Source organism: Mytilus trossulus, chromosome 1 (genome assembly GCF_036588685.1).
Source record: "Mytilus trossulus isolate FHL-02 chromosome 1, PNRI_Mtr1.1.1.hap1, whole genome shotgun sequence".
NCBI classification, from domain to species: Eukaryota; Metazoa; Mollusca; class Bivalvia; order Mytilida; family Mytilidae; genus Mytilus; species Mytilus trossulus.
The window spans coordinates 29,225,080-29,242,646 of NC_086373.1; the positions used below are offsets into that span (position 1 = coordinate 29,225,080).

At 31.9% G+C, this 17,567-nt stretch overlaps 1 protein-coding gene across 1 annotated transcript in view; it reads right to left on the minus strand.

Annotated features, from left to right (window-relative positions):
- Positions 1-4,185: 4,185 nt before the first annotated feature.
- LOC134707407 (uncharacterized) overlaps positions 4,186-17,567 on the minus strand; it is a 31,306-nt gene continuing 17,924 nt past the window's right edge. The window contains exons 3-5 of the mRNA XM_063567125.1: positions 16,777-16,946; positions 10,181-10,398; positions 4,186-6,450 (exon numbers count right to left, since the gene is read on the minus strand). Coding sequence (XP_063423195.1) covers positions 6,276-6,450; positions 10,181-10,398; positions 16,777-16,946 — 563 coding nt within the window. The 3' untranslated portion in view covers positions 4,186-6,275. The remainder of the gene's footprint in view (positions 6,451-10,180; positions 10,399-16,776; positions 16,947-17,567) is intronic.

Genomic DNA, 17,567 nt, shown 5'->3' on the forward strand with positions numbered 1-17,567 from the left:
GTTCGATGGGATAGATGCGTTCCACATAGTCACCAAATTTTGAATTATTTAGTGAAAGAACATCATCTATATAGCGGAAAGTACAGTTAAATGATATTGCTAACTTCTGATCTATCTTCCTTAGAAGTTCGTGCATGAAGTCAGCCTCATAATAATAAAGAAACAAGTCGGCAAGTAGAGGGGCACTGTTTGTTTTCATTGGAATTCCGACAGTCTGTTGAAAAAAACGTCATCAGAACGCAAATTGTTGGTTCTTCCTTTGCCGGGATTCTAACCCATGCTACTAAAATATCATGACCCAAAATCTCCTGCACTAACCGATGCGCTACACAAAACGACCACCTGAACTTCATAAAAATGAAACTTGCGAAGGCCGGGTGATAATTTTCCACGTCAGTTTTAATCTAGCGTCGAATTACAGTACATGATATACAAGGCACGAAGATGTAATTCTTTCAGCACAGCTATCAGCTAAGTTATCTACGGTAAAGGATCCTACAAATTAATGTAAGATACAGTCACAGAAAATAATTATATTTATTAGTACGTCTGAACAAGTGACAACTCTACAACAAATTTATCCATCGGATCACTAGAAGTGATGGTGAAACATGGCTGTGTACACTATATATATATAACTCGTCTAAACATCAACCCAACAATGTTAGATCTGTAAATCCCATGCTACCGAAATATCGTGACACCCAATCGCCTGCACTAAAATCGGGTGTTACCCTTCCACGTCAGTTTTAATCTAGCGTCGTACAACAGTACATGATATATCAGTATGAAGATGTCATTTTTACAGATCAACTAAATTATCTTTAGTAAATGATCCTATACAATGTGTTCACTTATTTTTAGGTCTTACTTTGCTGTTTACAGTTTATCTCTTTCTATATTAATATTCATGACAATTGCCAAAAGCTGCAAAATTTTCCTAGCATTACCAATTCAGGGGTAGCAACCAATCAACGGGTTGTCTGGATTGTCTGCAAATTTCAGGACGGATAGATCAGGACCTAATAAGCACTTTTATCTGTGTCATATTTACTCTTAATGCTTTGGTTTCAGAGCTATCAGCCAAAAACAGCATTTTACGCTACCTACTATTTTTAGACATGTCGGCCATCTTGGTTCGCGGGCGAGGTCATGATGATTTTAGATAAGTTTGGTTAACTTTGTATAAGTAGTTTCAGGGGAGAAGATTTTTGTAAAAGATTACAAAAATTTATGAAAAATTGTTAAAAATTGACTATAAAGGGCAATTACTCCTTGAGGTGTCAAGTGACTTTTTTGTCACGTTGACTTATTTGTAGATCATATTTTGCTGGACTTTATTGCTGTTCAGAAATTCTCTCTTTTTATGATAATATTCAAGATAATAACCAAACAGCTGCAAAAATTACTTAAAATTACCAATCCAGGAGCAGCAACCTAACAACGGATTGTCCAATTCATCTGAAAAATTTACGGCAGATAGATCTTGAGCTGATAATCCTATCAGATTTACTCTAAATGCTTTGGTTTCAGAGATATAAGAAAAAAGTCTACATTTACCCCCTATATTCTATTTTAGCCATGTCAGCCGTGTTTAAATTAGATACCCAAATAATGATTATGCCCAAGTTTTGTTAAATTTGGCCCAGTAGTTTCAGAGGAGAAGGTTTTTGTAAATGTTAACGACGACAGACGAGGGACGCCAAGTGATGGGAAAAAAATAGATAATTTTGATGCAAAAGTAAAATGTCTTGAATGAATTGTAAAAAAGCAACTTTAAAACTGATTACAAAAAGGTCATGCCTGTCCCAGTTCAAGTTCCTGTAATTTACTGGTTGTCGTTTGTTGCTTTGTTCCATTTTTTTTTTTTTATTTATTCAAGGGTTAATAAGTTATGTTATTAGTTTACTCGATTGAATTGTTTGACATTCGTGATTCTTGGGCCTTTATAACATACTAGGATGTATGGGCTTTGATCATTGTTGTAGATCGTTTGGTGACTTGTAGCTGTTAATTTCTGTGTCATTTTCTTGTGCAGTGTTGTCTTTTGGCAAATATTCCACATCTTCTGTATTATACAGATATAATATTAACGAAATTATATAACTGAAAAAAGTAATGATAAAATAAAATTATAATTATAGTCTAATAAAAGGCTTATAAAATTAAGGATCTCTATCAAGACCCTTTTTGTCTGCCAATAATTTTAATGTCGCAAAAGCAGGACAAGAATTAGATTTGATGTAATTTTGACAGGAACTAGAAGCGAGACATAGACTGATTGCTAAACAAACAACACAACCAGCAAGCTTTAAACTAGGCTGTCGATTCATAAAACAATCGCTAATAACGACCAACGTTAATTTTAGCGTGTAACTTACGATTACATAACGATGACGTCTACGTGCGTTTCATTCACCGTACGAAGAAGTACTGATAGAATTTTAGACAATCGCTATTTATTTCTAGCACGGGAATCCCCGAAAACAGCACTCCTTTTCATCAGGGGTATGTAACACAGACATTAGCAGACGAAAATGAGTACAACTCTATCTGACTATGGAAGAAAAATAGTCCGAGAAAACCAAAATTTTCCAGTAAGGAGGTATATTTAATTGTGGAGGGAGTGCAAGAGAATTATTTTCTTCCTTTTTGGGCACTTTCTCCCAATTTAGACCAGCAAAAATAGAGGGATATCTGGTCAAGTACTGTTCAAAAGTATGGTGACATATAGTTGTAAATGTCTGTGTCATTTGGTCTCTTGAGGACAGTAGTTTCATAGGCAATGATACCAAATCTTCTGTTTTATATGTTTACACACCACTTAGTATTTCAAATAGACATTAATTGAATTAGAAAAAAAAACAGTTAAAAAAGCAAACCGAAATCAGTCAAATACCTCTTTTAAAAAATGTATCTTATATATAAGATATTACAGGGATTAAACATGTTTATGAGATCTCAACCCTCCCCCTATACATCTAGCCAATGTAAAAAAGTAAACGAATAACAATACGAACATTAAAATTCAGTTCAAGAGAAGTCCGAGTCAGCTGTTAGAAAATATGACCAAAGAAAATAAACAAAATGACAACAATACATAACAAAACATCAGACTACTAGCAGTTAACTGACATGCCAGCTCCAAACTTCAATTTAACTGATTAAAAGATTATGATTTCATCATATGAATATCAGGCACAATCCTTCCCGTTAGAGGTTTAGTATCATACCATCTTTATATATACGAGAAGAATAAAACCCGTGTCATCCCAACAACTGGTTTAAGAATAAATGTGTTTATTTCCAATGCAAAGACAGTATAAGTTAATCAATATTAAAGCCAAAATATGCAATCTTCAATGACCTGACAACAGTTTCGTAACTATATCCCTTCTTAAAAAGTCTAGTTAAAGATTTTGTTAGTTTCTGAGGGGAAAATTGACATTTTTGTACTTTATAAAGAATATTTCCATAAAAAATTGGATGTGAAATACCTGAACGTATAAGAAATCTGCATGTTGAGCATGTTGAGCTATGTTTACGAATGATGTCCTCGTACCGATGATAAAATTTAGTAAATGTTTTTCAAGTTTGTGATATCGAAAACCATGGTGTACTAATTTTTCAGTAATACATATATTTCTCTCCTTAAAATCTAAAATATTGTTACATACACGAGCGAATCGTTCAAGTTGAGATATATAAACACCGTAAGATGGTGACAAGGGAATATCACCATCTAAAATGGATAATTAACGATAGGAAATGAAAAATTATCTCTTTAATCATAAATTTTAGTTTTCAGCTTTCTGTTAGTGATATAGATATCAAGATCGAGACAAGGGCAGTGGGCATTGTTAGTAATGTTTTTTAAAGTAAGTTCAACAGGATAAATGTCTTTAGTATACATACTAAAGTCGTCATTATTGAGAGCCAAAATATCATCCAAATATCTAAAATCATTATTAAATTTGTTTATCACATGTTGATTCTATTGGTCTTTGCTGATTTGTGTCATTTGAATATGCTGAACTGACTGTGATTTACAATTGAATATAACGGATGTATATGTAGAGATGTGTTTGTTAATATTTTTATGAAGGTAAATATGATAATGCTTGCAATATGAACTAGATACCTTTAATAAAGTTTTAATAGATTTTGTTTGTTCGATAAGTTAAATATAACATTGAAATGACAACATAACATTACAAGACTACAATACAAATAAATAGGAGAACATATTAGACAAATAAACACATGAATAATAGCTAACACAAGGCATCAGGTTTAATTTAAAATGCAATACGCTAGAAGCGCGCCTCGTTCACACAAGACGTACCAGCCACGCCCAGATATAAAAGTTCGAAGTCAAAACAAGGACAAAGTTGTACAGCACTGAGGATCAAAAGTTCAAAAAGGATGTGCCAAATACGGCTAGGGTTTTCTGGAATAATAACATCCTAAATTATTAAGAACAATTAATTCTATTGCAAACAGCAATTTTTATCAAATGAATATAAAAGATATACATGATAAAACTGGAGTATTAACTAATTACAGAAAACAAAACCCGGATACATAACATAAACCAACACTAAAAATAGACACACCCGACTACGTCAAGGCCTAAACGCCTGGATCTATGCCCGGTATAAGAAAATATAAACGTGATATAAATCATTCGACTAGAAACCTCTTTATTGACCTATCAATCTAATCAATATACAATGTGTTGGTCTAAAATAAATTAAGTTTCGTACAATTAAAATCTTGATACACCTGTTGTTTATGTATGGAGCTTACCTTTTTTTCTGATAGTTGCCAAATTGCTGACAGAATGATCTATTCTTGTATAAGAGTTGAAACATGAGGTATCTGTTAGCAAAACATATAATTAGGTCTTTTCACTGTTCTGTGAAAAGTCTATTCATCAAGTCTTGTCCTCGAATCTAATAAAGTCGATGACATGAGCACTAACTGTTTGGGCAGATATTCTGTTGTTATTTCTTCGGTGGTTTTATTGTGACACCATTATAAACAAATTCCGGGAGATGAATAATGCGTATACGCTGATTTGAGGTTACGTCGTTTCACTTGACTTGTACTTTGGGACTACTATTCGTTATGCCATTATCTCTAAGACGAGTATTTTATTATATTTTAAGTAATATCCCAAGTGCTCGTTCTTTATCAGTTTTAGGTATTCAGGGCATTGAATTTTTGACAATTGTGAAGGTTACCTATCGATAAGCATAGTGATCATGATTTACACAAATGATCATCAACAGAACAATTCGATGCCATCTCTTTACAGGTATCTTTTTTAAAAACTATGATTATATGTTTGAAAAAAAAAATTGTTCTATTCAGAAATGAGAAAATTTATAGAAAATCCATGAAGTCCAATAATTTTAATCATACAAATATTTGAAATAATTATATGTGAATTCGATCAAAAACAATGTAACCTTTCTTTGTTGCTAAGTATATATTATCTTAAAGTTGTGGCGTTTTATTTATACCCTGCATGAAGGGTTATTTCTCGTATGTCACTGCACGAAATGTTATTCTTAATTATATTGTACGAAAATCTGTTAATTTCATTGGCTTACCCAGCCTTTTGAGACGATAGTACGACATTTCCTTTGGTATTAGTTAAGTCATTTGTGACTTTCAAAGTTAAAGACGATGTCAATATAGTACAAAACAACGGACATATGTGATTTCTTAATTAATACAAATAACACTCAAACTTTCGCCTAAAAATCTTCTTTTTGTAAAGTTTTGAAATCCTAAAGCGTTCAGTATTTAAACAATGTCCGATATTAAAGTTTGACACCGGAAGAATATATATGACATCATACCGCAACTTGCATTGACTAGATCCACGCGTTGTATATTTTTTTTATTTAACACTTTGAGAGTGTTGACCATAAGCGAAATCGTTTATACCAAAATTAATAAATGAATATTGCTTGGTTATAATTATCGTTATAAAATGTAAGGCTCGTTTATGAATGTATTGAAATAAAATTCAATTAAACCTGGGATTTCTTTTGATTTGAATGTTTCAAACAATCAATCTTTATAGCGTAAAATCTTTAGGCTTAAACATGGTAATAAGTAAAACTGGATAAATATAACAACTTGTATAAAACAACCCTAAGTTTTACCAGCATTGATAGATCAATTCATCTTTCTTCTTACTTAGATATACTTGAAAAAGAGAAACAAATGCTTAATTTAATTATTATTGTTCATATGAAACATCACATCATACCAATTTTCTGCTTGGCGTCCATCACATTTATTAGCAGCGTTGGCATCAATTCATGCATCTTCTTATCAATAATCTGTGCAAAATGATTGCAATATTTCCACTTACGATCATGCGGACATTTTCTATAATGATGTAAAACAACATTATGGGATCTGAGAAAAATTCTGGAAAAGAAAATAGTAAAGATTAGACTCTGAACAATAGGCCATGGAGTTCATCATTCACCGGGAAAAAATCAAGTCAACTATGCACGCCTTTTTCAGATAAGGGGATCGCATGTATCCCTGAACTTTTACCGTTTATCAAGCGTCCTAGTTGTCGTCATTGTGCAGGATACACCAGAAATAATGTTTGTTTTGTAATGACTTGATCACAAGTCCTTAATGCCAGCAATGCTTTTTTTTCAATTATGAGAATTGCATTTGCATGACATTGATCAAATCAACATTGGAACGGTAGTGACGATGCTTCTGAACACATAAAACACTAAAACCAGAGTTTTTGACAGAAATTCGTTGAACCCGAAAATTGTCTTTTGAAGGTCTTTCCAAACCAAATTCAAATATTTTGATATGAAAATAAAATAATCAAGTTAAAATATTCCATTTAAACAATCACAGTTAGATTTCTTTTTATCTCTAAAAGCCTTATGGATGACATATATGATATAAACAGTGGCAATAGCTACAGATCAGCTCATTCACCAGTTATTTTGACTTTACAGAAAAATGAGATTATGAAAGGCAGAAGCCTCTGGAAATTCAACATCTCTCTTCCAAAATACTGAATATGTCAAATTAATTAAAACCTCAATTATTAGCACAGTTGAGCAATGTGCAGTGCTAGGTTATAGCAGAGATGCTTTAAAAAATAGTAGTATGATGATTTTGATATAAAATTTACATTCAGTAACCATTTTTTGTTTTACACTTTCCATTGAGATCAGAGGCAAGACTATTCCATATTCGACTTATATAAAACGGGAGAGGGTATTCCATCCCACGGTACCGAGATATTGTGACACCAAATCACCTACACTGTAACTGGCGCCCTCGACCACACGACCACCTAGTCATCATAGAAAATGAAGCTTTTGGTGGCCGGGTGTTACCTTACCAAGTCACTTTTAATCTAGCGTCGTACTATAGTACATGATATATAAGGCATGAATATGTTAAATTTACAGATCAGCTAAGTTATATATCGTAAAGGATCATACAAATTAATGTAAGATACAGTCATAGAAATAGTTGTATTTATAAGTACTTCTGAACCATTGACAACTCTAGCTACAACAGATTTATCCATCGAATCACCAGTAGTGATGGTGATCCGATGGATAAATCTGTTGTAGAATTGCTAACGTTCAAGATAAAACTCGAATATCATGGCCAAGGCCATATGTTTATTTTCAACAATCTATGGCTGCCATGAATTATTTCAATTTTAAAAGGAAAAATACGGTCATAAAATACTGAAACAAGAGTGGGTATATTGTGTGTGTGGCTGTTCTTTTTTACTTCTCGTTCGATAAAGCTCAATCATTTTAATAAATTTATAGCTTGCATGGATTATGTCATGAATAATCGCTAGAAAACAATCTGTTTAATTCTTTAAATCCTCAAACCCAACATTTGCCATTTTTAGTTTACATGTTTTTCTCGTAAACTGCCGTCAAATACACAGATGACATTTCGTAACAAAGGAGCCGACATGTTGAAACAGTAAATATGCGAATATTAAATACAATAGAAAAGAAAATAAATAAGGCAGAACCTACTTCAAAAAATCACTTTAAATACAATACTATATGAATCTGGATGGCTCAGACTACAGACAACTTTCAACTCTATCATTTTTCATTTGCATGACGTCATGTTTTGAAATGAAGTAAATGTGCCAAAATCGTTACTAGGCTTCAACATGTTCAACGGAATTTAATTTAATTTTCTATATTATTGAATTTCCCGTGCTATCGTGCATAACTTCTTTTTAGTATGCATCCGAATAAGAATAAAAGTTATTTATCTTTTTTTTTAATTGTAATTTTTAAAACAATAAAATCGGCAAAGGGTTGCCAATAAATTCCAAAACATTTGGATTAACGTGGGAAGTATATTGTAACAGTCGTTCTAATGTATATTTCTGAGTCTGTGCTAGGTCTAGATAAAATCATGTTCAAAACAGTGTGGTTGTGGCTATTGATTGACGACCTAAATTATCCCATTGACTGGGACAGATAAGGCGAATGTTTGTCTGTAACTATCACTGCACACTACTTACTTATTATAGAATGTAAACTGTGAGGTCACCAAAGGTTCTCAACGCCTTTAATAATGGACTAATTCGAAAAATTATTCAGGAATAATCTATATATTTTGATTTATATTATTGATATAAATCAAAACTTCGTATTCTCCTGATTCGTTTTTCAAATTACTTTATTTAGGTGTTGAGAACCTTTGGTGACCCCACAGTTTCAGTGTCTTCAACAAGTACACAGTGAGCAGTGGTCGTTACAGAAAAACGTTCACCTAATCTGTCCCAGTCAATGAAATAATTCAGGTCGTCAGTCAATGGCCACAACAAAACTGTTTTGAATATGATTCTATTTTGAGAATTTTATCACGGTGTTGTTTACAAAGCGAAAGAAGCACGTCATATTAGAATCGGGAATACATTTGTCATTTGAAACTAAAGAATGGCAATGAGCATTATGATATGAGCTTGGGAGATGAGCAATTGATGAATACTTCTATTGAGAAATATACCTTTGAAACAGTAAAAAAAGATACACCAAAGCAATTACTTGTTCTACCAGAGATTGAGACTCTATATACATAAATTTGTGTATGAGATTATTGCTGCAATAACAGAGATACAAATTGGATGTCATGAAAATCAATAAATCAATAATGAATATCCACATTCTACCGAAGTGCAGCTAAAACATAATCTGAAATTTGTCATACAATAACCTGATAAAAATGTCTATGGTATTAGTAAAAAACAAATGTCCCATTCAGGCTTCATAAAACCAAAATTAAGGGCACGCCTGAAAAACAAATTTAACTAAGTCCCATAAAGACCAAACAACATAATTCTATCGGATATTGTACATAAATCTTGTATGATAAAAATAAGAATCAGGCTATAATTCAAGAGTTTTGTTAGATTGTTCTTCTGGTTGGATTTCTTTGTTGGATTTACAAAAGATAATTGTATAATTTACATTTTTCACTTTCCTGTTGAACAAAAACATTACATATAACTTGCATATGATGTCTTATTTTGTTTACCTATATAACTTGTGGGAAAATATATATCTCCACGGCGCCTGATTTTGGAGTATATACATTACGGTTAATACGATATGAAAGTGCTTCTTTTTATTCATAGCTAGTAACTGTTGACTAGATAAGTATATCTATCAAGAGTTTGAAATTGTATTCTAATTAGTGCTTTAGTGTAGCAGTAACCGTTCAGTCTCTAGTAGAATACAGTGTATTACCTTACGAATTCGTGGTGTTCGTGATGTGCAAGCTTTTTTTTGTGGTATTTTAAATCGGACAAAATATGTGCATTATAATTTCGAATGACCTTTTGTAATAACGAGTCACTATAAATAATAAAAGCTTCGCATTGCCATGAGTTTGACTCTTATCCAATTTAATAACATATATTTGAAAATCACGTATACGATATACAAAATCGAAATACATTTATTTTGACAGGCCTTTAAATATCTTCATTTTGTGTATCCGATGGATTTATTACCTGTCGATCTTTATCTATTGACAATATAGAAACAACCATCCGTCAAGGTATAATTTTTGTTGTTGATAAGATTAATTACTAAGATAATCTATCGAGAAAAAAGTATATGAAACATACCGATTGTATCCATGTTTTGGCTGGACTTCATGCGTGTTTACATATTGAGTTCTTTTTGGGATGTACAAATTTTTATACCGCTCAAATCGAGGATTTGTTCTTTTTACATATTGACTTGTGAGTAGTGGTTCTACTCCTGAAACACCCCAGTCCGTAATAAAGAAAGATACATTGAATGTGAATGCTGCAGCCTGTGGATACAATGGTAATAATTCGGTCTGAAAGAAGCAAATTATAAGTATGCAGGTATAAATATAAAAATGAATTAAGTTCAACATCGATACCCTTATTGAAATTGCGTATCCGCACAGATACTTCGTCAACAAAACACCCATCTCTGACGCTCGAATCAAAACAATCAATTTGGTAATATCAAGTTAAATATTATTGAGGAATAATAACATAAGAAAATGGGACATCAAATCATAGAGCCCGTACATGAGAACGTAGAAATATAACAAAAAGGCATGCAAACTCATAAGTTGAAAATGAACTGACAACGCGATGCAAAAAAAGAGACAAGAACAGTATACAAAGCAAATATATAGAAATCTCAAAAGATATACTTATTCAAAGGTTATCAATTAAGCATACTTGAATACATTGAATACTTGCTACTAGAATATCGTTTTTATCAATACTAACGTTGATGTTTTACATCTAAAAAAACATAAGTTCTTAACTGAGTACTGTTGTTTTGCAGATATGATTATTGAAGTCTTGACATTCTATTATGTGTATTATGTCTGTTTGTTTAACGCATCAATGTAAATAAACGGAATTTGAAGAGACTGTCATTAAAGTGAGAGGATTAGCGCTATAGAACCAGGTTTAATCAACCATTTCTATATTTGAAAATGCCTGTACCAAGTCAGGAATATGACAGTTCTTGTCCATTCGTTTGTGATGCGTTTTGTTATTTCATTTTGCCATGTGATTATGGACTTTCCGAATTGATTTTCCCCTAAGTTCAGTAGTTTTGTGATTTTACTTTTTGTTCATAGATTATATATATATATATGATAGATTTACTTTTTGATCACTTTTTTTCATACTTTTTGTCGTATGTCTTGTTGTTAATTGCCTACTTTGTGTCTGTCGTGTTCAAGGACGCATCATGCCTTTTTCAAAACTGTATTATTCTTGTCAATAATGATATTTTGTCCCAGACGGATAACCCTGACCTCACAACATTTTGGAGCTTTTGGTCCTCGGCGAATTTAAACATGGTAGTTGTTATGGCTTTCAAACTTTTTACATCCCAGCAGTTTTGTGTTGACGTAGCGCGCGTCTGGTGTATAAAAATATTTTTTTGACCTGTTGCCTTTCGATGGCTAGTCTTCGTTTGTTTCTCTGTCCTATATTTTCTCCAATTTATCTGTTTATTTATTGTAACCCTGTCATGTAATGTTGTATTTTTAATGTTTTAATTAACACTGCCATTAAAGCGGGAGGTTTTGCATGCCAAACACCAGGTTCAACCCACCATGTTTTCATAAAATGCCCTGTACCAAGTCAGGAAAATGGTTATTGTTACATTAAAGTTCGTTTCTCTGTGTGTTACGTTTTGGTGTTGTGTCTCTGTTGTGTCGTAGTTCTCGTATATTTGATACGTTTCCCTCAGTTTTATATTGTAACCCGAATTTGTTTGTTTTTTCTTTACGATATGTGAATTTTGAACAGCGGTATACTTCTGTTGTCTTTATTTACAAATTACCATTGATTCATGTAAGGGATAGGTTTGGGCGATTAAAACAGTATTCTTATTGATGTTCCTGTCCTTTGTGAGAAGCTTGTAATTCAATGGTTGCCGTTTGTTGACTGATAATATTCTTGGGTTTGTTTTTTTTTTTATAAAATCTATTTATTTTCTCGTTTGAATTGTTTTGCATGTGTATTAATTTTTTTGTCACAACGGTTTTGAACGTTTTTAAATGCTTCAAATATAAAACAAAAAAGAAACAAAAGAATTAAAATCAAAGATTAGAAGAGAGAGAAATAAGTATGTTTGCACATCATAAAAGGATGTTTGCTCATTATAAAAGGGTACTTCCACATCATTTCAGTATATTTGCACATTTGCACATCATATAAGTACAAGTGCAGATCATATAATGGTTAATGCACATCATATAATGAAAATGATCATAAGAAAACAGTGTTGGTTTTCCATTTATATGTGTTTTAGTACTTCTGTGTTGCTTTTAATGAAAGGTCTTTCGAATAATGTCTTGATATATATGCTGACAGATGTCTATCGTCGAAAACCAGTGTGTATTCTCAATTCTGTAAACAAATATCTTGATCGTAACACCGTAAAGATATCTGAGAGGCTTCAGTTCTTTTTGATGAGACCCAAAATCAGATATGACCTACTAGTAACGCCTTCAATTTGTTTGGTGCAATATTTTGTATACGTTTTATGTCTCTGAATCAATTGAAAAATAATAATTAAAAAAAAAAGAAACACGAAAGCCTCATAGGGCAACGTCAATTTTGAAACACCATGATGTATCTGTTTGCATGAATTTGCCTACTGTTTTTCGAGCATAAGTTTTAGAGTCATAATATTAATGAAAAAAAAATCAGTCATATAGATATAGGAAGATGTGGTGTGAGTGCCAATGAGACAACTCTCCATCCAAATAACAATTTAAAAAGTAAACCATTATATGTTAAAGTACGGCCTTCAACACGGAGCCTTGGCTCACACCGAACAACAAGCTATAAAGGGCCCCAAAATTACTAGTGTAAAACCATTCAAACTGGAAAACCAACGGTCTAATATATATAAACAAAACGAGAAACGAGAAACACGTATATATTACATAAAAAAACGACAACTACTGTACATCAGATTCCTGACTTAGGACAGGTGTCTATTTATATTTTCTTTATTTCTGCGTTAAGCGTTCAAACTTCAACTGAAAAGTGTGTCAATCTTAATTGTTATACAGTATCCAAATTTGTAAATCGATGCGTTATTGATTAAATGGTAAAATAGATATCCCCTTGGAAAGTATTGGCAAACCCACATCTTTGTTAAAAGTATTATGAATGCGTTATCATCGGGAACATATTTTCTTTATGATGATGCATTTTGGGTAAAGCTTCTTCTTTTTCGATAGTATATGACAAAATATCGTAATTACCTGACAACACACAAATTGACATATCTTAAAGCGTAAACTGGGTTTTATCTAGAGGGTTTCACAGAAGCCATATTAAATGTTATTTAAATCAAACTCCTCGACATTATATTGTTTACCATGTTATATTAGCGTTTGTTATTGTTGTGTTGATCTAGTTAATTTAAACAAGATGGGATATTTACACTACAAAAATTTTTAATTAGGCAAATGAATCAGTCTGAATTATTAATTGATTTTCAACTACTCTGCGGAATTTATATATTTAAACTCAAATAATAGTTCCGCGTCATCTTATGATTAACATTATAAGTTTGTAACAAAGTAAATTATTGAATCTAGGTATGAAGCAGATAAAAAAATGCATTCAGGAAGGTCGGTTATATTTTTTTCATCTTTCCGTTAGTCACTAAATTCATCAATGCTACAAAATTTAATCTGTATCTCCTAGCATTGATATATGGTATTTCAATGGCCAAATTTGTGTCAATAATTGCTAAAAAAAAAGGACAACATGATTCCGTTTTGACATATATTGATTTGTACAAGTGTTACACCTATCTTTCAAATAAGATTATTTACTTCGTGACATACATCTTTTTATTCTGCATGCTATGGATTATTCTTATATTGCGTGCTTATTTCGCTTTGTAAATAAAAACACGCTCTAAATCTTAAAAAATGTGTTTGCACATGCGTATAACATGTATAATGACCACTGCAGAATAATGATTCTTTTTATCAAATTGGTATTTAGTATGTTCCATTACATCAAATTCGTCCACACTCTTAAATGATGGATATGTCGTTACTAATTCATTTATTATTACCTTAATGTTTTGTATTTTGGCAGTCGAAAAGCTGACCCCGGTTGACACTATTTCTTAAAGCAACAATGGACGTCATATGATTACCATATATGTGCATTTTTTTAATAAAAAAGTGAAGCTGTTTTTTTGGAATTTGTAGTTTTTTGCATGAATTAAAACTAGTTTCCTTTTAAGTGAACATTCTTGAGTATATAAGAAATATATTACTCAACTCATTATGGATTAAACTAATTTTTTCTCTCCAAAAATTTAGATTATGTTATGTAACATAACTTGGACTATGATATGTCAAATTTGTGCCAGTTGACATGTTAAGATACCCAAATGTGCAACTTCGATGTGTTGATATTTCTGACGAAGCGGGGCCGCAGGTAATTCACGAGTTATGTCCCTTTGTTTGACACTATCATGAACAAACTATTGTTATATCAAGCTCCATATGCTGTTAATTACATGTGGATATTATTTAGAATAATCTTATTAAATATATTTTGATACTGTAAACATGTGCCAAAAATTAGAGAAACATATTTTATCACTTTTCAGAACTCTCTCCCAGTGAAATAGGCCCTATGTGTCCCTATGTGCCATAATAGGGTTTATAATATTTATTAATATCAATTTAATATTCCAAGAGTTATTTTAATATTCATGTTTTGGTAAGTATTTTTACTGCTGCAACCAAATTTTGTTAACACAGAAATCAATGTCTGCTCAATTTATACAAGGGGTAGTCTAAATATGCATGAATAATGGATCAAGACAGGATTAAATGATGAAATCAAGAGTTCTTTTTCATAACTGACACTTGCAAATTGGTCCTACCTTTTGCATTTAAACCTAAACGAGATCATAATGAAAGTATTCTGTATGTAAAATCTTTTTTAAAAAAACTAAACCTTTTTACTATACAAATCCTTGACTAAACAAATAAATAAAGGGTGATTATCATGAACTTGAAAATAAATAAGAACAAATAGACTAAGTAATATTTTTTATTTTTTCTATTTGAAAAAAAATTAATAACATTAAAAAAACTATGCATTTTTATATTTATATAAAAGTCTTTCAGAGCAGTTTCTGAGGGCTAAGTCAACAATTATGATTAGATCACAAGTCAAAATTAAGTCACGCTTCATGTCAGTATGATCATGCTTTGAATAAGATTGATTAAAGTGCTGCTTTGAAAGAGATTGTTTGAAGGCAGCAACCAATTGTGTTCAGGGATGATGAACTATTGATTTTTATCAGACAAGTTGAACACAATTCTTCTCGTTCAGCTGAGGGTCAAATTGTTATCAAAGGTACCAGGATTATAATATAAAATATTGATTAAGCCAAAAATTACAAAGTTGAAGAGCATTGAGGATCCAAAATTCCAAAAAGTTGTGAACAAATGATTTTTTTTATCCAAAATTGGAAACAAATTTTTGTTTTCAAAACAATCAATAGCCACCACCCCTACCCCCACCAGAAAATCAAATGGTTGCTAGCTGCCTAAGTTCAAATTGAGACAATACTTTTTCCTTTACTTTTGTAGGATTCCTTTATCACAAAAAAATATACATATTATAATAAACAACGAATGAGTTTTATGTCAGTCCTCCTAGGCAGTTAAGGTTGTGCAAAGACAGTATAAGATTGCCTTACCTTGTTTTAGTTAAGTCGTACATTTCACTGACTTAAAGAGAACAATTAATCCAGTCAAATATTCACAGCTGATCGCCATTATTTTTACAAAGAAACATACTTAATGTGTGTATATTGACTGTGTTCAGATGCAAGGTGACACCGATTTGTAAAACCGAAAAACTACAATGTCAAAAAATGTCTTTCCTTTGAAATTATGTTCAAACGGAGTTTCCCAAGGGATGATAGAACGTTAAACTTGATGGTTTTTTTTAAATTTTGAGATACGTATAATCACTTGTTTGTATAGTAAATATAGTCTTTGTTAATCTTTGAAAAATAGAAGAAAATAATTTTAAACGACGATCAACGGCATTACGGGATCGTTCAAAGTCGGTCAATTTGACATGTTTGAGATTTTTGTCCTTTTGATAATAAAATCCCTGCTAAATCTATTTCAGACCCTAATGGCAAATAGGAAACTGAAAAAAAAGATAAACTTCCAAATTGGCGCCAAAAAAACAATTCCGCGAAATTAACGCAATTTCAGAATGGCGCTTTTTAATATCAGTTCCATTGTTGTCTTAAGAAAGTGGCAACAACGGTCGTTTCTAAGGGCTTGCCTTCCGACTGTTGGAAATTAGCACATTTGACCAAATTAGACAACCGTTCATATACTGGCTTTTCAAAAACTTCTCACTCTGAAAAATCACATTGCCTGTTGTTTGTTTGTTTACAAAAAAAGGAGGTTCATGGGACAGCCTACACAAACTCTCTACACTTATACGCATCGGACATAGAAATTACCTTAATTGTCATAATCAGAATCGATATAATTGATGCAAGCTATATTTTATTGTAGTCTTAACAGGGGTAGTCATTATATTCGTGTTGTTTTAACTCGGGCAAAATTAATCAGGAATAAATATTAAAACTCGCATCAATTACCTCTTTTAATTAATCATAATTCCCATTTATGTTTACATACCTTTAACATCTTTTTGTATGACAAAAAATTATCTTGCACAATGAATTCGTCGAAATCGATGATTGCAACTATTTCATATCCTTGTAAAAATGCCTGGCATGTGTAAACAGCAATCTGTTCATCGTGATTACTCTGTTCAAAGTGCCAATTAGTTGACTCAAAACCACGATCTGAAATTATTATGTATTGTGTATGATAAGGCATATGAATAGAAGGCGATCCCTTCGAGAGAGTTAAGCTACGATATCAATATTTTAAAGAACAAACTACATTTATAAACTGTTGATGAACAAGAAAAACGCTATCATTCTTTTGATCGACAATTTGTTTTGAATAACGATATCGAATATGTAGTATGATGAAATAACAAGTATAAATATTTCAATGTTAGGATAGTTGTGCGGATGTATGAATGAATTCGGGTGCAATTCATTGAGAATTTGATGCGAATAGACGTTGATGAACTGATACATGACGTCATTGCCTAAAACTTCAAGTATTAAGAACCGTCGATCATCTTGAAAATATAAGGCAGTAAGGTCAAAGATAAATTCTACAAATTCCCTCTATTTATAAAGGTTTAGAAATGTGCTTATTTTAAAATACATCAGTTATTGTGACATAAATTACCTTTATGTGCAACATATACAAATATAACAGAATTCTGCCGCAAAGATAATAATTACACGATAAGAAGGTGAACAAAAGAACAACTTCGAATCGGTATTTTCTGTATTTCCGACTATCTTGCAACATTTATAAAAATCAAAGTACTGCAGTCCTGGACATTA